Source organism: Sarcophilus harrisii, chromosome 3 (assembly GCF_902635505.1).
Source record: "Sarcophilus harrisii chromosome 3, mSarHar1.11, whole genome shotgun sequence".
NCBI lineage: Eukaryota > Metazoa > Chordata > Mammalia > Dasyuromorphia > Dasyuridae > Sarcophilus > Sarcophilus harrisii.
The window spans coordinates 489,970,884-489,995,164 of record NC_045428.1 but is presented as its reverse complement, the minus strand read 5'-3'; the positions used below and the strand labels follow the sequence as shown (position 1 = coordinate 489,995,164).

The following is a 24,281-nucleotide window of genomic DNA, read 5'->3' as shown; positions in this document are numbered from 1 at the left end:
TTCTTACAGAACAGTAATATTCCATAATTTTCATATACCACAATTTATTCAGCCATTCTCCAACTGATGGACATCCATTCAGTTTCAGTTTCTAACCACTACAAAAGGGCTGCCACAAACATTCGTGCACATACAGGTCCCTTTCCCTTCTTTATAATCTCTTTGGGATATAATCCCAGTAGTAACACTGCTGGATCAAAGGTATGCACAGTTTGATAACTTTTTGAGCATAGTTCAAACTACTCTCTCAAAATGGTTGGATTCGTTCACAACTCCACCAACAATGAATCAATGTCCCAGTTTTCCCACATCCCCTCAACAATCATCATTATTTTTCCTGTCATCTTAGCCAATCTGACAGTGTGTAGTGGTATCTTAGAGTTGTCTTAATTTGCATTTCTCTGATTAATAATGACTTGGAGCATCTTTTCATATGACTAGAAATATTTTCAATTTCTTCATCTGAGAATTGTCTGTTCATATAACTGACCATTTTCAATTGGAGAATGGCTGATTTTATAAATTAGAGTTAATTCTCTATATATTTTTGGAAATGAGGCCTTTATCAGAACCTTTGACTGTAAAAATATTTTCCCAGTTTATTGCTTCCCTTCTAATCTTGTCTGCATTAGTTTTGTTTGTACAAAAACTTTTCAGTTTGGTATAATCGAAATTTTCTATTTTGTGATCAGTAATGATCTCTAGTTCTGCTTTGGTCATAAAACCTTCCCTTCCACAGGTCTGAGAGGTAAACTATCCTATGTTCCTCTAATTTATTAATAATTTCATTCTTTATACCTAGGTCATGAACCCATTTTGACCTTATCTTGGTGTCTGGCGTTAAGTATGGATCAATGCCTAGTTTCTGCCATATTAGTTTCCAATTTTCCCAGCAATTTTTATCAAACAGTAAGTTCTTATCCCAAAAGCTGGGATCTTTGGGTTTGTCTAAAAGTCACATTGTGAAGGCTCTCTCCTAGGAGACCAAATGTGAAACAAAGATATAGTCTCTCCTAGGAGACCAACGTGAAGCAAAGATTTATCATCGATGTTTTCCTTTTCAAAATTTGTGATAAAATAGGATTATCTGTACTTAAGACCCTATTCGCTTTGTATGTCTGAAACTCAACCATTTCTTGTGGATTATTTCTTGAGACTTGATTTTGATCTTGTGTACACATCTGTCTATACACACATTTACATGTAAATCATTATGTCTATATCATATATTATACATATATATTACATATAAAATATCAATTTGGTTCCCCAAGGTTAAGATATCATTGTTTTTAAAATGTATTACATCAAGGACCTTCATTTGTGGCAGCCCTTTTTGTAGTGGCTAGAAACTGGAAATTGAATGGATGCCCATCAATTGAGGTATGGTTAGGTAAATTGTGGAATATTATGGAATATTATTGTTATGGAATGTTATTGCTCTGTAAGAAATGACCAGCAGGATGAATACAGAGATGCTGGGAGAGACTTACATGAACTGATGCTGAGTGAAATGAGCAGAATCAGAAGATCATTATATACTACAACAACAATACTATATGATATATTCTGATGGAAGTGGATATCTTTGACAATGAGAAGATCTAATTCACTTCCAATTATTCAATGATGGACAGAATCAGCTACACCCAGAGAAAGAACACTGGGAAATGAATGTGAACTACTTGCATTTTTGTTTTTCCTCCCAAGTTATTTTTACCTTTCTGAATCTGACTTTTATTGTGCAACAAGAGAACTTTACAAATATGTACACATATATTGTATTTAAGATATATTTTAACATGTTTAACATGTATGAGACTCCCTGCCATCTAGGGGAAGGGGTAGAAGAAGGGAAGGGAAAAGTTGGAACAGAAGTGATTGCAAAGGACAATGTTGAAAAATTACCCATGCATATGTTTTGTCAATAAAAAGCTATAATAAACCCCCCCCCAAAAAAAACCAAACCAAAAAACCCCATCAAGGACCTTCAATTTCATCAGTGGGAATACCCATAAAGATTAGGTAATTTATTCATGGGGGTCATAAACCACTAAAAAGTAGGATTTGTACCTATATTTTCTTAACTGCAGGTTCATCACTGTATCCATTATGCCATGATATCTATCCTTTACCACATTTATTACCCTTCTAAATTTCCTCCTAGGCCTGAAAGATTGTATGGTCCTCAGAGGGAACAACAATCTTTGCCTGTCCCAGGAATTGAGGTTCAACCACAAATCTCCTGACTCACACTTAACATTAACTTTGAACACTTTCCACTTTATTCTAATTCTTGGTCTCTGAAAAATCTTCCTAACATCTCCATACAGTTCCCTGATTTTGGTATCTTGGGAATCAATGCAAAAGAGCATAGTGGTTACATAATATAAGAATCGAGCAACAATTTTTTTCTTCCAAATCAAATGTCTATGGTTTCTTTCTACCAAATGCCATGGATCTTGGCAATGTAGCCATTATATTTTTTGGAGAAGGCCAGAGACAAAATGAGAAAGTATGAGACTGGCATGGCCTTCCATTAAAAAAAAAAAAACTAAGCAGAGATGCTTATCATTTCTGTGGACAACTTATTGAAGTAGTACAATCCACAAGCTCATTTCAATGCCAGCTTCTCTAGGAATTATGATGTGTGTGGGGAGAAAAGCAGCACAGAGTGCAAATTAAATGAAAACAAATGAACTCCGACAGACAGAACCGCAAAATACCAATTCTCTTCTCCTGGGTGTCATGAAAACACCAACAGATTAATTGATCAATTATCTTTGTTTCATCACCCTAAAAAGAAAATATGACCAGGAAGGTATGGCTTGTGGTTGTGGGGCTCATCCAAGCTGAGGAAGCTTTGACAGAAATAACCTCTATTCAGCAACAATTAGCTCAGCTTCTGCTACTGAGCCAAGTTGTCTCTTAAGGAAGATTTGTGCATATTTTCAACAGTTTCATGGATGTGAGATTAGTTATTAAGAAGCATAAGGCTCATGGGAAGCTAATTTCTAGTCATTATACTGAAGACCCCAGGGAAACTAGGAGAGCTTCCAAAACCAGCAAGCACCCCCCAGGATTCAGGATGTCAATTGATGCTTTCCTAATATTCCTTCATATTAACCTTACTGCTAACCTACAAGCACTATTAGAGAGGTCCCTAGAAACAAAGAAATCATAACGTAGGCCCTGGTGAAAAATATATGTTGATCTGTCAGAGACTGTTGCAATCCAGACACACAGCTGTAGAGGGAAAAAAAAGGAGGGTGGGATGGTTAGTTATGTTTCAATCTAAGAAGGAAGATTGGGTGTTAAGGCATTTAGTTGACCAGAACCAGATTTCCTAGCAAGAGTCAGTGTCAGTAGCTGAAGAGAAAAAAATCATTATGAAGGGTTTGGAATGAATACATGCTCAGACATGCAGCTCACTTCCAGGGGAGAGTTCTGGAAATTGAGAAGGTACATTACAACTACTTGTTACACACATGCTGGGGGAAATCCCATTTACATAGAGTCCTCAGGGGGCTGTTGCATGCCCCATCATTAGGAAGAACCAGATAGCAGATCCTCACTGCCTTGGAACTTGCTTCAATACTTGAGGGATAGATGAGAGCATGAAGGGTGGGTATTTTCTGGGCCATGTGGCTGTGATTCTTGTACTCTGTAATTTAGTAGATGGTCTTCATGATTGTTGTGTCTTCTGCCTTCTGACAAATTTATCACCTGGAGGGGATGTTTGGTGATAAAGACTCTCTTAATTTAGCCTAACTGATTCTTAGAAAATAAATAAATATATATATATATATATATATATATATATATATATATAGTCCATCATCAGACTTGCACATAAAACCTTTCCATCTTGGCAGAATCTGTAAGAGTTTGGCTGCTATCACCATGACCAGAGTTTCATCAGTGGAAGGGGCAGATGGGATATTGGGAGTAGGAATGCCCTGGTATAATAAAGAAAAATTCCTATTTACACTGATCAATTTTCTAATGCAAGCTCTTTTCTGTGGTAATGTAGCATATGCTGAAAACCTTTAATTTTAGGATATGGCAAAATGAAACCCTCCAAATTATAAAGCTTATAGGCTGCATTACTGACTATTCTCTGTTAGATTATTAATTGTGAGCGTAGGAATGAGGTGGTTCAGTGGACAGAGTGCTGGTCCTGGAGTGGGATAACTTGAATTCAAACCAGCCTCAAATACTTCCTAGCTGTGTGATCCCTGGAAAATTACTTAACTACTACCTGCCTCAGTTTTCTCAGCTGTAAAATGGGGATAACAATAGTGCCTTACTCCCAGGATTATTATGATGATAATGTAGATACATTTCAGTGACTGATACATAGTAAGTACTATATCAATGTGAGATATTATTTTTGTATTTTACATAGAGCTTAGCACAATACTTAGTAAGAAGCAGATATTTAATAGATGCTTATTGAATGAATGATTTTATTTCCTATTTTAAATTTCATTTTTGCTCTGACAAGACTAGGCAATTTATTTGCTTATTCTTAGTTCAAACTCTGCCCTGACATATATTACCCTTGTGACCCCTGGTCACACCCCTGGTGAGCTTCTCTGTTCTTTGAGGAACTCTCAAGACTACGTTTTAGAAAAGGTGTTAACCTACACTGTTAATGAGCTCCCTATACCAATGAATTTATAAATCCAGTCCCTATTGATATCCCTTCTTTCACTAGTTTATTCATTTATTCAACATGTTTCTTAAACATAAGCTAAAGCACTCTGGGCACTGTAGAAAAAGAGGAGAGTAGTATTTCCTAAAGGGGGTGATATATTTAAAGGAAAAAGATCTCCCTTTTTTGTGACATATTAAGGTACAACATTTCCTAAATTTTCTTCACTTCATAGCTGAAAAGGAGGAATTACTAGATTTGCTAAGATTTGTTTTTCTTCTATAAATTCTATTTTCTGCTCTCTTCAAATTCTCTATTAATTAATTATTAAGGGCCTTTTCACTACTTTGATACCAAACTGGATTTCAGGTGACAGTTATAATTATTTATTATAGTTGACTCCCTCAATTGCTACCAGGGTGATTCCAAAATTTGTACAAATTGGGGAACATCCTCAACTCATCTTTTAAAATAGATGACATATCTTTATATAGATGCCCTACAACATTCAAAACTATTTCAAAAGTATTCTATGGCTCCCTATTACTTCTAGGATAAAATAAAATACTCTCAGCTCTTCATAATTTGATTCCAACTCAACATTCCCAGTCTTATTTTATATTTCCCTCCCCATCTCTTTGTGTACTCTATTTTTGCAAACAGAATACTAGCTGTTCTCTGAATTTACTATTTTGTCTTCCACCTTCAGACATAGGCTGTTTTCCATGATTCGATTGTATTCTTTTCTGATTTTCATCTCTCAAAATTATTCTCTTTCTTCAAGGTTAAGCTCAAGTGGAATCCCCTTCAAGAAACTTATCCTATCTTAGTCTCAATGGTTGTTCTCTCTTATTCATTTTGTCATCTACCTCAAATCTAATATAGTGCACTCATGTAGCAGGTGTTTAATACATGCTTCTTGAGTGAATGAATGTCATCCCTGGAAGAAAGCTGAAAAGATAGCTGTTCTCTCAAAGACAAGAATAAGATTGGTGAAGACCAGGTTATCAAGGCTCTTGGCTTTTCCACAAAGTTTGTTATAATTTTTTAAAGTACTGGTTCAGTTTTCTAGATGGCTAATGCCAACTCTATTTTATGTTTCCAGGGTAACACACATAGAACTTGCCAAGTTTCCAAAATCTGGAATGAGTCTCTCTTTAGGGACTATGGTACTTTTTTTCCTCCAACATTCCTTGTTTTTTTGGCTAAATGATAGAGCTATAAAAATAACAAAGGGGAAAATACAAATGGCTTGCAAAGTCTATAATTTAACAGACAACCTTCAGTCATGGCTACTATTGAAGGAAAAGGTCTTGGGCTTTTAGTTGAGTAAACTAGTCAGTAAGTACAGGTGATCATAGGGACCCAGGGAACTTCTGGTTCCTACAAACTGAAGATCAATTTGTAGGTAGAGTTATTGAAAAAGGTTTGGGGATAATATTATAAAACTGCATTGTAAATTTTAGAATTTTGAAAATGTTAGGTTCATGATATTTATACTCTACAATAGTTTTATAGTTAGATCATATAGATTAGTGCTGAAAATAATTCTCACAATGACTTTTAAAATGTATTAGTTTAAATCCAATTGGATTTTCTCTTGTTACTGTTTGTTGAGAACATTTTACTTCTAAATACAATTTAAATATCAAGGATCTTGTCAATGGGATATTAGATCAATATTTATCCAAGTCCACCCATTCAGGAATCTTGTAAATGGGATCAAATTAGGGCAAAGTCTGCCATTATTTGGACAATACATTCACTATGTCTACAAAGCTGAAGCTATCACAGGAAAAATACAATGGAAAGTTCTGTAACACATAAGGAATACAAAACACAGCACAACAAAACAGGAACAAAGAACATGCTCAATATGATATTCATGCTTTTGTTCCTTATAGATGTCGCCCAATCAGCTCTCAGAGAAGTGAGGTCAAACAGGGACCACTTTCATGCATGCAGTGATGCTGGAGTTACTTGTGTTAGTTTTCTTTTGGTGAAACACCCAGGCAACTTGCTTCCCAAGTTGCGATTCAAGGCAAAGACTCTGTAGACACAGAGAGGGATGGAAGCACCTATGGATTTTCAGGGCAGGTCTGAAAATGGTGAATATCAGGGAAGCAATGGGGAGAGATTTTCTTTTTTTCCTTTTTTTTTTTTTTTTTTTGTAATTAATACTGAAAATGTTCAATAAGGCCACTACAGTAATAACATTAACTGATTCTCTTGTTGCTGCTCAAAGCTTAAATAGGCTGTCATTTTATTTCCTGTGATATATGGGTAAATCATTTGTTTTTTGGTTAGACAGAAATCTTCACTAAGGGTAAATTACTAAGTAAGCTAGGCTAATTCTTTTTTTCTGCCTAGAAAAGGCCCATTTTTGATAAACAGCACATTAAGAAAGACAATTAGATGGCTTTGAATTCTTTATACTTATATCTTAAGATGTTGTAGAATTTTTTTTTTAAAGCCAGCATTTAATCTGCATGTGTTTCATGCTCTTAGATATAAGTCCTCTTTTGGATCAGGGGCATTTGAGATGTAAGGGCCCTCAGATTTTATCTGGTCCAACTTTTTAATTTTATACACGAGAAAATGAAAACCTAGAAAGATAGTGTGACTTTTCTATAGTTTTGGAAGTGGTAATAGAGCCCAGATTGGAACCTAAATCCAGTGCTCTTTCCCCTGTTGTACTGCTATTTCATACATTTTTCTTTTGATAAAAGGTTGCTTTTCAGTTTTCAAATTTTTTAAATGCATAAATATAGTTAGTTTTAAAGCAATACCAAATCTTTTAGTACTTCCAGACAAAAACTGATGATGATGATGACGATAATAACAATATTATGATTATGGAACCAAGTAGTGACTATGTGTCTGGGACGTAATAAGAGCTTAATAAATGCTTGTTGATTGACTCACTTGGTGGAGGTCATATTATTCCAGAGATGGGATCACTCAAGCTTGGGTTCTGGGTTGATTTATACCTACTCTATCATGGGCAAGAATTTATGACATCCAAATTCACTGGGGTAGGTGGTAAGTCAAAGGCAGCCAAGGTATCAAACTATTTCATTTTGGCAGCAAGGAGAAATTCTGAATTCTGCATGCAAACTGGGGGCAGGAATGATGCCATTTGGGGGAGAAATTTGAGAGTGACCATCCACAGGCCCCCAGTAATGAGGGTCTGGTCCCAGGTTTATATTCCACGAATCAGAACAAAGAATTTTACCTTCTGTTCACCACCGTGGACGACATCGTCAGCACCATGCAAGCCACATGACAAAGTCACATGATACGCACGTACATGATTTGGTTGAAAGGAAAGTAGAGGAGGTCACATGGAAAATACAAAAAAATTAAAAAACTGATGTAAACAATGGGCAGGGAAAAATCAACCACAAAAATCACACACTGAATAAAAAGGGGAAACCAAATTAAATCAGCAGCATATATCATATACATCCAGAAAGACAGTAAAAATTGCCTGGAAAGAGAAGAAAACTGTAAAACTATGGAAAGTGTTAACGGTTAAGGACATCACTAGGGGTTAGGCACAGCAGCAACACTGCTTATGGACGCCACATCGAGGAGGAGCGAGTGAACTTTTATTGGGATGGAGAGGTGTATTTCCACCAAGGCGCAGATGTCAAGAGGCATTCCAGGAGACTGTTAAAGGAAAAGAGAGAAGCAAGACATTATTTAGAGATTTCAGCAACACCCTCAATATCCTGGAGAAGAAATAGTCATGGGGACTATCCATTATTTTATCAGTTGGGAGGAAGGAAACTCAAATTTTAAGAAATGGTTTACGTGTCTCTTGACTCAAATGGAGAACGGGGAAGAAGGTCTAATTTTACCATGGTGATAATGGATGGTATGCTTGGAAAGCCAGGATCAGGCCTGAAGCAAGGAGGGGAAGTATTGATTAGAATTCTGAATGCCTTTTAAATGACCCTCAGTTTACTCTTTGCTCCCTAGATGATGGATAGGTCTTACTCCATGAACTTCATAAGTTAGATCATGGGATCATAGAAAGGTGCTAGATCGTAGGCTCTAAGACTGGAAGGGACCTCTGAGTCCATCTAATCTATCCCCTCCCTCATTTTACAGCCAAGGAAACTATGTGGAGATGTTAAGTGCTTTGTCCAAAGCCTTATGGAGAAATAATCAGTCAGAGACAGTATTTGAACCTTGATCATTTGAATCAAGTCATCTGACTAAGCCAGTGGTTTTTGTTTTTTTTTTTTTTTTTTTCTCACTGTACTGGGTATATGAAAGTCAATGCACCAGGAACACATGGCTAAACAGATTGGATTTTATTGGTAAGTAAAGCTCTTTAAAGCTTTGTTTCTTGTCAGATTTCTCTCCCTTTTCATTATCTACTAGCTTTATTGCCAATACTTTTCTTAGTATCTCTAGTGTTTAGCAAAATGTCTGGCATACAGTAAGTGTTTAATAAATCCTTGCTGACTGATCCCTTTCACCTTTTCATCTCTACTAAAAAGATGTCAATTTCTTTCCCTTGTATTTATCCTTTCTTTTATTCTAGTAATCATTGGTAATTCTTCTGGTTAGTCCTCATAGTTTAATATAGAGGGAAGGGTCCCTTCGTGCTTTTTTTTTTTAATAAAACAATTTTATGACCATCTTCTATATATACAGACAACTAGTAAATACCTTCTTATAAATCTAAGATCCTAGATGTCAAGACTCAGTGAAGGAAGGGGTCCAAACTACAGTTTTTGTCAATACTATGGAGGCCTAGGACAAAAATGCATTGTTCTTGTCTACTCTGTACAGCAGAAATCTTACCCTCAGTCCAACTGAGTTGGCTGAAAATGTGTTATTTAAACAAATAGATGGGACTTCAGATAAAATGTTTGATAAATGTTTTTAGATGAATGCTTATGTTGTCAAGTTACCAATTCAATATTTACAATATGGAAGATGAAGGGAATGGATAGTTGCCCTTGGCTAAATTTATCCTAATACCACTTTGTTCTACTTATGGAGGGAAGTTGATATTTCCAAACACATTTCAGGCCTCAATCCCCTTTAGCTTTTATAGGCCATGGGCAGTTTTAGCAGTGTTACTTTGTAATATGATGGTCAGGGAAGAGAAATATTGCGTAGCTATTAAGTTAGCCAGTATAGGTTCCTTGATAAATAGTATACTACCATCTTTAATTATGTCAAACTTCCCCAAGTTTGTTCTAAAGAGAATAGTTCCTTTTGTTCCCTAGTTTTCAGGAGCCAGGACTTATTAGTGTATACAATAAGACTGTCTTGAAAATTCAAATGGTTGAAGATGACTGGAGGAAGACATATTGTATCTTCTTTCACGTGGGTGAAATTATAAAAGGTGCCAAAGAACAAAAAAGAAAAAAAAAAATAGCAAATAGCTTCTTTATACTCAAATCCCAATTTCTCTTACATTTCCCAACAGGTATCCTTTTCCTATTGTTTGGTTGTTTGTATTTAAATTTGTCTCTCTGTCATTAGCTATGATATGTTAAGCTGGGACTGTCTATTTTGGCACAATCTCTATGTGGAGTTACAAGTCTGTGGGTCAAGTTGCTGTAAAAATAAAAACAAGGAAGGCCACATTTATACAAAGTCTTGATTCTACAAATATTTAAATTCGTTTAGAAAAGGATGATTTGAACTTGCCTTCCCCCTAAAATAGGAAAAACAAAATCAAGACATTTCTTCTAAAAGGAAAATCTGGGTGCATTTCTTTTCTTCTAAGGAGAAAACATTTAACCTAAAATGATTCAGTATGTAATATGTAAAACAACTTGTACAAACTCAAGTGTAACATCTAGAATTCTATTACTTCATGACAGACACACATATTGAACTCAAATTGAAAAAGGACAAGAACAAAATCTTTTTCTGTAAGAAATGAAGGCTCTGTTAGTTATAGTCTTTATCCAAATGCAAAAAGCCATAGCTTGAATTCAGCAGACACACACACACACACACACACACATACACACACACACACACACACACACACACACACACACACTCATTGCTTCTCTCTGCTCGTCTCTCTAGCAAAATGAAACACTTCTACTTCAAAAAGATCAGGAATTAAAAATTCTATGTGGTGCACACACACAAGGAGAATGCTGAGAAAGGAGGATGTAAGCCATGTTCTTGAGCAGAAAAGGGATGATTTCATGCAACACATCAAACCACAGAAATCTTCTTATTCTCTGTTCATATGGAATGGAAATTTTGAGAGTGGGAACAGGGGGTGGTGGAAAGATACATGCTTTATACCTCTGATTTTTTGGCTTTCCACACTCAAGCAAAAAACATATAGTTGTATAAGGATGGATACGGTTTAATTTCACTTCACACTCACAGCTAATTTTAAAAACAACTCCACTGTTTTCCTTATAGGTTATTCACTGCAATGCACACTCATGCTTTCTTGTCATGGCACCTATGTTCACAATATCCACATCACTATGAATAATTCGAGCTTGAACAGAGTATGTCCCATCAAACTTAGACTCTACTAAATAAGCTTGGCTAAAAATTAAGGGATATGATCTATGTATGCAAATACAAAAAGGATCTAGGATTTTCTTACAAGTACATGGTACTAAGATAGATTATGATCCATCTATAATTTAGTAGATAAACCATAGGGGAATTTCTTTAAAGATGCAGTATCTTGCTGGAGGTTACTCAGCTAGTAAATATTAGAGGCTGGATTTGAATTCAGATTTTCTTGACTCTTAAGACCAGCACTAATGTCACAATGCCTCTTTAGCTTGCATATATGATAATGTTGATGACATAAAATACTCTTCTTGTGTAGATATAAATATATCTATAGAATATGATATAAATAATATGGAATATATGAAAGAACTTGTCCTCTGGTACTCCATGTATCTTATAACAAACAAAAGCTTAGGCTATTGGCTTCTCTGTATATTCCTTCTTGATGGCAAATAATATGAAAGCTTGAGAGGAGATGAAATAATCCTCCCGACTAATGTGAAACTCCTTCCAAGCTCTGTTCCTGTGTCCCAGGCACAAAGAGACCAGGCAGAACATATTTTAGGAAGCCGTTATTCCTCACTCTGCCCTGATTCTCACATCACTTTTCACAAGATGTCATTTCTCCCTGACTCTCCCTCCCACTCTCATTTTAAGAACATTTTTTGCATTTGTTTTGAGGAGAAAACACCCCAGGAGGTGCTCTTCTTTTATCTCATCTCTCCTCCTGGCTCCTTTCTCTGTTCAGCCTGAGAGTAAATATGGAGTCTACATTTCATATGCAGGATATCCTAGTAATGAGCAATCCAGGTGTTCCCTGCTTAAGGAATGTTTGTCTCCTTGACAAAGGAGGCAGAGCAGCATGCTGGGATGACCACACCAGGCTTAGAATCTTCATGCAGTTATAGCTCACTGCTTAATGAATGAGTAAATCAGGGTGGGGGAGATTCATTGCTTTAAACCTGAAGTCTGCTCTCTATCAAGTGACACGCAGAGGTCTGGTGGAGAGCAGCTATTTTGCGTACTCACTAGTTGGTTCTGTGGCTGGAAGGGCAGAGGAAGGCCAGGTTGCTATGGGAACATGAAGGATAGATAGGACATAGAAAGGTGAAACAAAGCATGGAGATAAATTATATATTTATATATATATGTTTATATATATATGAATACACATTTAAATGTATGATATAATAAGGTAAAGACAGTGACAGTTAAGAAAAAATTTTCTTTCTTCTTTGCCCCAGGGAAGGATTTGTAAGTATTAAATGCAAATTTTTAAGGAAAATTATTTAGTTATCTTGATGAAAAGGCCTGGAAGTGATAAGAAGAAAATGCGAGGCAATGGGATGATCCTAGAGCAACATGAGAAAGGCACAGGGGTTCCCAAGCAGGCTCTCCATTGTCTTCCTGTTCCCAATCTCCCACACAGCTGCAGGCTTGTTTCATCCCTCCAGCAGGGAAGAAGAATTATAATTGAAATTCCCTAGTGTATCTATGGCCTTCTGCCGGGGTACCAGGGCACCACCATTATTTTGTACCTATTCTAACTATCCTTGCATCTGTTTTGCCAAAGCTGACAATTTGGAAATCACAGTGTTGGGGGCTCTAGCGTTAGCAGAGGAGGTGATGTTGTATCCCTGTGCACTCAAGAGTAATTGAGGGAAAGCAACATAGATCATAAAATGTGATGGAGTCAGAGATGGACAAATTCAGCTAGAATGACCAGGAAATATTGTTAACAGGTCTGTTGGTACATGGCTCAGGGCAGGCAAAAGGGGATTTGAAAACTTTAGATTCAGGTATCATCATGATAAAATAACTCAGGAACATTGCTCCCATTTTACAGAAGAGGAAACTGAGGCACAGAGAAAGTAATTAAGATGACTTGTTTCTAAGTAAACTTATTGCCAAGGCACAACTGTGTTCAAACACTAGGCCAGATTTTCCTCTCCTATGCCCTTGACACAAATATTAATGAGAATAGGTGTTTTTGTAGTTAAGAGAAAGCCCATATGACTCATTATCTACTTTTAAGTTCTGAATTCAACTATGTTAATTAAAATACTGTATGAAAAAATCCACCCCCAAATCTTTTTTTCCTATCCCCCCTCCTATAACTCAGCACACACATTTCTCTCAGCTATTTGGGGTGGGCAGTGGTATTAAGCAAAATACTATATGAAAAATCCACCCAAATGATTTTTTTTTCCTCCTGTTCCTCTCCCTCCTATATCTCAGCACACACATTTCTCTTAACTATTTTTTTGAAAGGGGGCAATATTATTGAGCAAAATACTGTATGAAAAATCTATCCCAAATGATTTTTTCTTGTCCCTCTCCCTCCTACATCTCAGCATACACATTTCTCTTGGTTATTTTTGGGGGGAGAGAAGTGGTATTAAGCAAAATACTGTATGAAAAATATATCCCCAAATGATTTTTTTCCTGTCTCTCTCCCTCCTATATCTCAAGCAACACATTTCTCTCGACTGTTTGGGGAGGGGCAATGGTATTAAGCCAAATTTCTCCTCCAAATGTCAGTTCTGGTCCTATTCTGTTGAGGATAAGCTAGATGCTGTAATATAATGGTGGTGTCAGAAATAATGCAGGGGCTTCCTACACAGAGCAATGCATTATAACTATTGTCTTCCTGGGAAAGCTCATTTACCAAGAATCTGAGAGGCCTGATTCCTTTTTGTTATAAGGTTTACTTCCCTCAAGCCCAACTTGTGGTACCTACCATCCAGATACCAACTGAGTTTAATCATCACCTGGCTAAGGAGATAACATTAGGCAGACTATACTGCAGCTGGTAGAAAGCAACATGCAGAGAGATGGATGGGGGAAAATGATACTCACTATCTGAGGCAGACAATGGAGCATGGAAGGAAGGACTAGCGGGAATCACTAAGGAAAGAGAGATGAAGATAAAAAAGGGAAGATATTTCACCAAAACACACAATTATCAAATGGAAACCAAAAAAAGGAAACTAGGGATGCCAGTATGAAGTGGGGAAGAACCAGGATGTGCAGGAAAACAATGCTAGGGGAAAAAGTGAGGGCCACTATCTTTAAACTAGAAAATAAGGGGGGTGCCAAATCCTGTCATTTAAGTAAGAGGTTTCTTTTGGGAACATCTGCTGGGGTCATTAAGAACTCACCTAAATAAGGAGCCAGTTCCACAGAAGCAGCTGTCACTATAACAATATTAGGTTGGGGATGGGGTAGGAAGGGGTATAAAAGATTATTTCAAATTCAGTCTAGGATAGGTAGAGTTAGGGGGAAAAGAACTTTCAACTATTTAGTTCCTTGTTCAGAGTCAGGTCTTATGTTCCCACTGAACTGAATGTTTTCTTCCTTTATATTTAATGATTCTCTAGATATGGCATCTGAAAAAGTTAAACTACTCAAAAAATTTTTTTATCATTGAATGGTACACATTTAATGTTTATTTTTTAATAGAATTATTTATAGTTTGGACTACTAAGGTATACATCCATACCTTCACCTCTCTACCCTCTTGATATACATCCCCTATGACAAACTTTGAATACTTGAATAGCCGTGGTATAAGACTTGTGATCTGAAAGATGTTTTCCCTGCACTTTCCCTTAAGAGAAAGGTGGGAGGAAAGACAATCAATCCTGGCTTCTTTTTATGTGACCAGTGTTTAGTAGCTTCCACATTTTGATGTTAAATATGTAAAGCATGTCCCACAAGATACCAAATGGCTGAGCTCAACTTGGTCCAGGTAGAAGGAAAGGTCCATTAACATATAACCAACACATCCCACTAACTTGATTAGATCAAGAAACTCATGATTTTGGTCTTCATTGTGCCTGCAGAGGAGGGCACCTCAACCATGAAATTAAAAATCCACTCAAATCAAAACAAGTAATGCAATTACCACAGTGTGGATTTTGAGATTTAGAAAACAGGCAAAAGTAAAAATTTTGGCTTCAATTACTAAGATAATTGCCTAAATGCTTGACTTATGCGACGTGCTAGATTTTTATGTGTTTTTACCACAACACTCTGCTCTGCATTTTGTTCTTATTTAAAATCACGCAGTCTTGAGGGTACCGTGCAAAGACAAAACACTAAATTACAGAGTCATCCTGGATCTCCATTTTCAGTACAGGAAGCCATTTTTCCTGTTTTGTTTTGTGGCACAGCAGCAAGTGATAAGGTAGTATCCAAGTAATTAAATTCTAAAGGTTAGTGACTCAATCATGGGGGAAGACTCTAATGACAAATTTTAACACCATCTCTTTGGTCTTGCTTTCTCTTAGCAACTCCAAAAAGGCAATCAGCCTCTTCTTAATCAAGCCCGAATCATGTGGTTTCCATCTAAAAAGAATCTGTTGACACACGGGTACATGCTAAACACAATACACAAATACTGCTCTTGAACTATTTCCAAAGCCAATGTTTTATTTAAGTGTTTGAAATTTCCATCCCACTTCTCCTTAACCATCACCACCCTGAACTCATGGGGTGCAATCAAAGGCATCTGTCTCCAGGTAAGTGATACCCAGTAAGCTGGTATTTCAGGAGGAGTATGGCAGTGCTGTGATATGTTAGCATTCTAAATTAAAGCTATTAGTGAACTGGGCTCTTTGTGAGCATCTCACCATATTCTAAAGATAGCCTGAGCATATATGATTTGGTTCATACTAACTCAGACAGCCCTCTTGTTTTCCAAGGAATTGAATTCAATATAATTCAGCCATACTGGAACTTGTTATTCTCTCCTAGAAAAAGCAGGTAGGATTTCCTCACAATTATGGGAATAGTTATTTGTCTAACTGATCCTTCTTCAGGGTAGGTGTGAATGACAGCATAATATTCCATGAGTTAAGTTTTCTCCTAAGCTAAATGGGAAAGGTAAGATACCTTCTTAAAGTACATTTTTAGTTCTGTCTCTCAAATATATCTTCTTTATTCCACTTTGCCTCTCATCAGGTTACTCTTTGCTTTGCTAAAATGAAAAATCACTCTCATCTCTATGACTATGACTTGTGCAGTTTCTTTTTAACTCTTTAGCCATAACTTTAAGATATGATTGAGGGAAATCTACTTTTATTACTTAGCTAATGGTCCTGAATCTAAAAGCTATTTAATTCCTGCTGCCTCATCAATTTTCACGGTCAGCATGGACTGGGCAGCTGACCCCAACCATTTCTAAATCAGACTTTTGAAGACTTGAACCATCAGTGATACATTTTCATCCCACTAGAAAAACTAAGAATTTAAATGTGTCTTCTTTTTATCAGTCTTTTAAAATTTAGTTAGCTATTTAAGAGTTTTGTTTAATCAAGAACTAGATTAGCTTTCTGAGAAACTAATTTTTTCTTGCTCACATTTTTAAGCACAAAATCAAAGATATAGTAAGTGATTTGGTATTAAGCCATAAATTACTGAGCTAGTGATTCAGAAAGTCTTACCCCTTTTTTGACATATCTGAGACAACATTCAATGAAGAAATGAAAACTGGGAATTTCATTTTAGGATTAGGCAACCCTGTCCATTCAGGAAAGATGTTCCCTCTTTCCTTCTCTGTCTCTGTTTCTGTGTCTGTTTGTCTCTTTCTCTCCCTTTCCTTCCATCCTCCAGATTCTTTACTTAAGCTTACTAAGAGAATAAAATACCAGTCTATAACCATGTTGGGCTGTCAGTCTAATTTGACACCTCCTTCTCCTCCACTTTGGCTTCTTTCATATCTTTGTCTTAGGAGCCAATTCTGATGAGAGAGTGAATTTAACACTTACTAGAAATCTGAGGACATTCACACTTAGCTTCTAAGATTTTGTGTTGTTGCAATATTCTGGAATAAATTAAGATAGACTAATCTGAAATCTTTGGGAACACTAACTTTAGCACTAGAGCTTAAGGTGTTTTTTTCACAATATTTCCTTTGGTATAGTTTTACACCAAACTTGCTTCCTTTTCTCTCTGGCATACTGCTTCTGGAGAAAGGGTAAACCCAACCTAAAGAGCAAGAGTGGGTTCATCTATATTATAGATTTCCCTCCTTAAGGTTCATATTATAAAACTGGCACTTTGAAAAGTGGGATGCCTTCTTATTTCCTTGTCACTGTGTGTGTTCTCTCTACTTAAACCTCACAGCATTAATAAGGCTGGACTTTCATCCCTGGTTGACCAATACTAACTCGATTATAAATCAATGATCATCATTTATTACACAGCAGAAAGTAGAAACCAGAGAAAAAATTATTTGGAACTGAAAGGCTGAATTCCAATTCTACCTGCATAATGCTGCCCCCATATCTTATGTTCTGTAATACACCATGCTCATGAACTCAGTGTTGTATACAGACAATTACAACTTCACAAATCCAGCTGTTGCATGGACCCTCCACAACCACCGCCTCTTCCAAACGAATTTCTATTACCTTGAGTTGATGCCTCTTGGCTGCCATGAGACGATCTATAGTAAATGAAGTGGCAACAAGTTCATTTCTCTCTTCTAAGAGTGAACATGGAAATCTCCCCAGATTGCTATGACCTTTGGGTAACTTTGGGTGACATACTAGGACAGGGCAAGAGAGAAGAAAAAAACTGTTCTCTTTTCTGGACAATCAGCTAACATTAGGACGAGTGATGATATTCTATTTGGTTATTCCTCATATTGTGAGACATCCTTCTGCCACACACTGCAGGTAAGCAGTGGTTTTTGCCATAGAGGAAATGTCACAAGCAAAAAAAAAAAAAAAATACACATTAAATACTGCATGCTCTAAAATGGGAATTGTTAGCCTCCTGGTATAACCAAGACAGTCACATTAACAGGAACATGATGACTACACTAGTGTCAGTTTTGTTAGGACCTGGACAATATAATCTACTTCAATTCCTACAGGGCAAAAAGTGAGGTTTCAAGCTAAATTAAAACTATGACAAACATATGTTAACATAACACTATGGAAACAGGCAGAGAGGTATGAAGAGGCACTTACGTGAAGGAGGGGTGTCTGCAATTTCCCATGGATGGAACACGGAAGAAAAGAAAAGACAAAAGACAGACCCAAGGGGAAAAAAAATATAAGATGTAAAAGAGATGAATAGAATTGGCAGAGTGCAGGGAGCTGGAAATCCAACTCATCTGTGTTCAGTGGAAATCCAGCTAAAGGTACAATTATTGCAGAAAGAAAATATGGCTGGCTTTCTATTACTGGGCAGGGGGTGGAGCTAATTATTATTATGGATATCTATATATTCATAAAAAGGGACCTGAGAAATTCCAATGGATGTTCTCTAATTATAGCAGCCAGAGGGATGCTCTGGGAACCCTGAGACCATTCAAGAAAGGTCCAATAGGCAAGGAAAATTTTTAAAGCTTGGGAGACATCCAAGACAAGGGTCTTTGTGTGAGGAAGAGAATATGCTCTAGTAGGATATTACCAAAGCAAAATGAGAAAATGGTGGTGAGGAGAGGAACAGCATATGGGATTTTTTTTTCTGTATTTTTCTTGGGGAAAATGAATAGAAGGAAATGTTGAAAGGAAACAGTGAAACCAGGAAGAATTACTAACTGGAAGGGATATCGAACAAAATTAAATTCCACTATTTTGGGGGGGGAATAGGAGGGGAAGATAGTAAAGAGTAAAAGTATGGTCCTTCCTCATCTTTTTATACATTCTTGACACTTTTTTTTGCCATTGTTCATATATGCTTCAAAGGTGTTTGGTTTTATGGCAAATTAGTATCCATACTATTTCAAAAATCAGAGAACTGATGGCTTCAAGGGCCTAAATTCACTTTTCAGAAAGTAGGATATTTGAGGTATATGTGAGATGGTAAAGTTACAACTAGCAAACTCCTATGTGATGAGCCATTTAATCTCTTGTTTGCTCTGCTGCTCTGCTGCTGGATTTTTCCTGTCTGCCATTTTAACAAACTGCACTAGCTAATATGACAACATTCCCTTGAGAGAGGGAGAAAATTAAAATAAGATGTACATTCACAATCAATGTAGGCCAGAGAACTGAGAGGTGAGCCCACCATGAATGGGGAGATCTGAAAAAGAAACAGCTTATGGTCTTCACTGCCAGTCAGGGTAGTTATGTGCCCATGAGGAAAGGAAGTCTGACAGCGGGGAGGGAGATGAGTGAACTGGCTTTACTTACGGACTGGCTGTGTTTTGAACTCAGAGATCCCACTGATCTCCCCCAGTCCCTTTCCATTGAGGGCAGACAGTCGGACGGCATAAGTTGTCTCTGGCTTCAGGCCCATGATGGTGATGATACCTTCCAGGTTCGCTGTTAGAAACACACGAGAAAACAAAAGAGAAGAGGAAAGGATAACTAATAAACCAAGATATATGTGGTCAAATCACAACCCCAAGGAATAGATAAGAATAAGAGAACTTAGAGTTTGAAAGTCCTGACATTTTAGCTGCCTTTTAACTCTAACCATGAGGTCATTCTAAATATGAAACCTGAAAAAGGTTGATGAAGGTATCTAGAGTAGAACTAATCTTCAATACAAAGTGTCTAATTGTCTCTGGTTATGAATTTTGACCATATGTCTCCAAACTAAGATTCTATCTCACTTTCTTCTAAAACCATTCCGATTCCATCCTGAGACTGCAGATTCTCAACTCTTTGTACTAAAACATTAAAATAGAACCTGAAGGAAGTTAAAATTAGGAATATATATATATATATACACATATATATTCCTATATAAATTATATAAGATTATATAGATTAAATAAGAAACAAAACCCACTTTACTAAAACATTAAAATAGAACCAGAAGGAAGTTAAAATTAGGAATGGGTTAAATATATTTTAAAAAATGAATCATCTCAATGATGCTAGAAGAGCACATTGTTATCCTAAACAGTTAGTTCATCAATCAATCAAAAGATAAATATACACACACACATACACATATATAGCGCCTAGTATGTATCAGGCACTGCACTAAATTCTGGGGATAACAAAAGAGGCAAAAAGCAGTCTCTGCTCTCACAGAATTTACAATCTATGGATGAAAAAATATATTCAAAGCAAGCCATATACAGGATAAATAGGAATTAATTAACAGAATAGGAATTAACAGTTAATTAATTAGCAGAAGACTTCCTGTAGAAGGTGGGGTTTTAGTTGGGACTCAAAGGAAGCCAGAGAAATCAGAAGTCAGAGAGGAGGAGAGAGTTTTCTTGGCATAGGGGAGAGCCAGAGAAAAGGCCCAGAGCTGAGAGTGTTAGTGGAACATCCAGGAGGTCAGTGTCACTGGATTGAAGAATATAAATTGGGGAGTAAAGTGTAACAAAATGGAGAAGAGAGAGCTAGGTTATAAAGGGCTTTAAATGCCAAACAGAGCATTTTGTATTTGATCCTAGAGGCAATAGGAAGCTACTGGAATTTGTCATGTAGAGGGTGATATGATCAGACTTGAGCACCAGGAAAATCACTTTAGTGGCTAAATGGAGGATGGATTGAAGTGGGAACAGAATTGAAGTAGGCAGACTCATCATTAGGCTACTGAAATAATCCAGGAATGAGGTGATGAAGGCTTGCACCTGAGAGATGGCAGTTTCAGAGGAGAGAAGTCTTAGGAAGAGATTGGATATGGGAGGTGAGATAGTGAGGAGTACAGAGTAACTCCTAGGTTAATGAGCCTGAGGAACTGGGAGGATGTTGTTGTCCTGTGTGGTTATAGGGAAAGCAGGAAGAAAAGGACAGTTTAGGGGGAAAGATGCTCTAAAAAGTCATTTGGAAAACTTTATAGCACTATATTATGCTCACTTCAGCTGATTTATCTTGTACTTGTGTATATAATAAAATAAAATTGCATTTGTTAAACTCATATTACCTCATAACTGATGGTAATGTGTAGGATGGAAAGATTTATGAATTTGTGACAGATATTTTACAAAGTAAATCCACAAGCATTGATTAAACACCTAGTCTGTGCCAGGCGCTAGGGATACAAATACAAAAATGGAACAATTCCTACTTTCTAGGACCCTATGAGGTGAGGCGGGTAATGGAGAATGTAAGATAAAGCCAAGACTTTTGTTGTTGCTCTTTTATCCGTGTCTACCATATAGCAGGCTCTTTAAAAATACCTGTAGGATTGAATGGTAATAACTTTTATAATTCCCATTTTACAAGGGAAAAAACTGGAGCTTAGAGAATGAAGTAACTTGCCCAAAATTACACAGGAAATGTCAGGGCTAGGCTATGGAACTTGATCCTCTAACCACAGAGTTAATGCTTCCCCAGGCCCCTACTTATTGGCTTTCAATGCGCTTGAACTTGGATCATGAAGGCCTGATTTTGACTACTGAACTAAATACTGAGGCCTGTGAGGTCTAGGTCTGCCTCAAGTTAGGCTGGTAGCATCCCTCTGGTAGGATTTTGGAGGAAGCTATGGGGCTCCGTGGTAGAAGAACACAGGTTCTGGCTATGGGTAGTGAGATGGATGACATATGTGCTTCTCTCTCTGAATAGGGACTAATCATCTGAGCAAGCTTCTGGGACCCGGAGGTCATTCAGAGAGTTGCCTATCCCTAGATGAACACAGGGTGTAAAATTCTAGATGTAGCAAATGACCTTTCTCATCTTACCTTCCTTGGCATCATACCACTTGAAATGCCACATCTCCTCACCCACCGCTCTCCACTCAGCTTTGTATTTGAGGATGGGCACTCCGCCTGTGGCCTCAGGCTCATCAAACTGAACCTGTGCCGTGCTGGAATATGGCTCCACTTCATCAATGGATGGTGAAGACGGAGTATCTGTAGAGAGGACAGAGCTGATGAGATGGAGTTCTCAGCAGTCCCAATGTGACTCCGGGCCTCCATTGCAGTCCTGCTCATGACTTCCATTAATCTGAACTTTTCATTTTATAGAACATTCTCTCCTTAAAGAGTGTGTTCCTTCTGATTTCAAGGCATTATAAAAGCTATTAAACCTTATGGCTCTCAAATTCTGCCCAGACTTCTAGAACAGGGGTCCTCAAACTTTTTAAATAGGGGGTCAGTTCACTGTCCCTCAGACTGTTGGAGGGCCGGACTATAGTAAAAACAAAAACTTTGTTTTGTGGGCCTTTAAACAAAGAAATTCCATAGCCCTGGGTGAGGGGGATAATCCTCCTCAGCTGCCGCATCTGGCCCATGGGCCGTAGTTTGAGGACCCCTGTTCTAGAATATCCTATCCCTACTATCCTAAGGACTCTAAAGTTTTATCTCTCCACTTATGAGTCCAGAACTTGGCTCCTATTCCTAGCAAAAAGAGGTCTTTCCTCCCCATTTCTATTTATTTATTCTTCTTGTCTTATTTATCCCCCAAATCCAAATGCCTTTAAGATACAAGAGGGATCCTGGGATACTCACCTGCTTGGACAAGGATGAACTCTAAGGACTCTTGACCAATACGATTCACTGCAGTGCAATTGTAGTTTCCAAAGTCATTTTCAGAATCTGGTGTCACCTTTAGAAGGAGAAATCAAGGATAGGGCTTATCAGTAACCCATGGTAATAGCCATAAGCATTGCTGGTAATTGATCAGTTTTACACTATATTACCTATCTTTCTTTCTTTCTTTTTTTGCTGAAGTAATTGGGGTTAAGTAACTAGCCCAGGGTCACACAGCTAGGAAGTGTTAAGTGTCTGAAGCCAAATTTGAACTCAGGTCCTCCAGACCTTAGGGCTGGTGCTCTATCCACAGCATCACCATAAAGAGAATCCCCAATGGCCATTGTAGGTCATGTGGGGTCAACCTTAGGCTCTTTTCCAGCCAGTGATTACCTTCAGCTGGATGAATAGGAGTGAGATTTTCTGTCATAAACAGAAGTCTGCCCCTAGTTAAGTGACATGACCCTTACCTCTAGGTAGCTCGCAGAGGGGCTATTGTATATCTTGATATTGCTGTAGTTGGAGCTCGGCAGCAGCTGCCCATCTCGGAACCAGGAGATCGTGGCGCTGGGATAGGCAAACACCTCACAGGTGATGTTCACCTGGTTCCCTTCCCAGGTGTACACAGCCACAGGGCCCTGAAGCTTGGGGGCATCTGTAACAAAGGAAGACTTCAGTAGTCAGAAAAGAGACTTTCTGTTAATCTAGTGGGGAGAACTCATATTGATATTAGAGCTGGGGCTTAAATAAGGAAGTATTGAATTCAGGGCACATGACCTAGAGAAGCAACATAAACACACTCAAAGGGAAGAGGGTTAGTCAGCTGTTTAGGTTGTTGTTTAGGGCTGGCAAAGGGGAAAAATTCTTTTTGCAATAGTCTGAATGAGTCCAGTCTTCTCCCCAGGATATGAAGAAGGCAGCCCCGAGGATAAGCGGCCACGATGTCCAAATCCCAGCAATGCTGCATTGCCCCTTCCTTCTCTGCCCCTGCCCCTTTCCCAAGTTTCTCACATTGTACTTCGAGGTACATAGCTTGGGAATCCTGGCCAATGGTGTTGCTGGCGGTGCAGATGTACTCTCCGGCATCCGTATACTGAATGCTCTTCAGTGTCAGGGAAGACACACGCACGTGGCTGCTCACCACAATGTGCCCATCCAGAGTCTGAGGGGAGGAGAAGGGAGAAAGCGTCAGAAAGGGAGCAGCACAGGGTGAGTGACAGGAAGAGAGAGGGAAGGAAGGAAGGGAGGAGGGAAGGAGCAGACTAAGAGGGTGGAGAATTCCCTCAATTTGATAAATTTCACATCCTCTGACCCTCCTCTGGCTGCCCCTCTCTAATGGGTCTAAGCTTCACACCAAGAAGTTATGGGAGACTCAAGATGGCACCCAAAGTACTGAAGTGATGTGGCAGGAAATCTGAATACCAATCACACTAACACTGGATGGGGGAAACGCTTCAAGGAAAGGAAAAAGAGCCTACAATTCTTCAAGTTAGGTAGGTAATACTTAAGGCAAAATTCAGACTGGTAGTTTTCCCACTGACTTCACAAGACTCAAAAACCATCCCTATGTCTCTCTCCTTTTTTGAGAGACTGTAAGCTCAATAAGGGCAAGAATTACTTTAGCTTTCTCTTTGTATCCCCAAGATATAGCACAGTGCTTAGCATGTAATAGACAACAAATATTTATGGATTGATTTTCCAGCAGTC

General features: G+C 37.8%; 1 protein-coding gene across 20 annotated transcripts in view; it reads right to left on the bottom strand.

Annotated features, from left to right (window-relative positions):
- NCAM1 (neural cell adhesion molecule 1) overlaps positions 1 to 24,281 on the bottom strand; it is a 457,101-nt gene that overhangs the window by 29,177 nt on the left and 403,643 nt on the right. For 7 of the 20 annotated variants that reach the window (XM_031961202.1, XM_031961205.1, XM_031961208.1 and 4 more), the window contains 7 exons: positions 23,586 to 23,736; positions 23,045 to 23,229; positions 22,554 to 22,650; positions 21,786 to 21,956; positions 19,333 to 19,464; positions 18,163 to 18,177; positions 16,079 to 16,081 (listed from right to left, as the gene is read on the bottom strand). In XM_031961202.1, coding sequence (XP_031817062.1) covers positions 16,079 to 16,081; positions 18,163 to 18,177; positions 19,333 to 19,464; positions 21,786 to 21,956; positions 22,554 to 22,650; positions 23,045 to 23,229; positions 23,586 to 23,736 — 754 coding nt within the window. The remainder of the gene's footprint in view (positions 1 to 16,078; positions 16,082 to 18,162; positions 18,178 to 19,332; positions 19,465 to 21,785; positions 21,957 to 22,553; positions 22,651 to 23,044; positions 23,230 to 23,585; positions 23,737 to 24,281) is intronic. The other 13 variants (XM_031961207.1, XM_031961209.1, XM_031961214.1 and 10 more) reach the window with 3 other exon arrangements.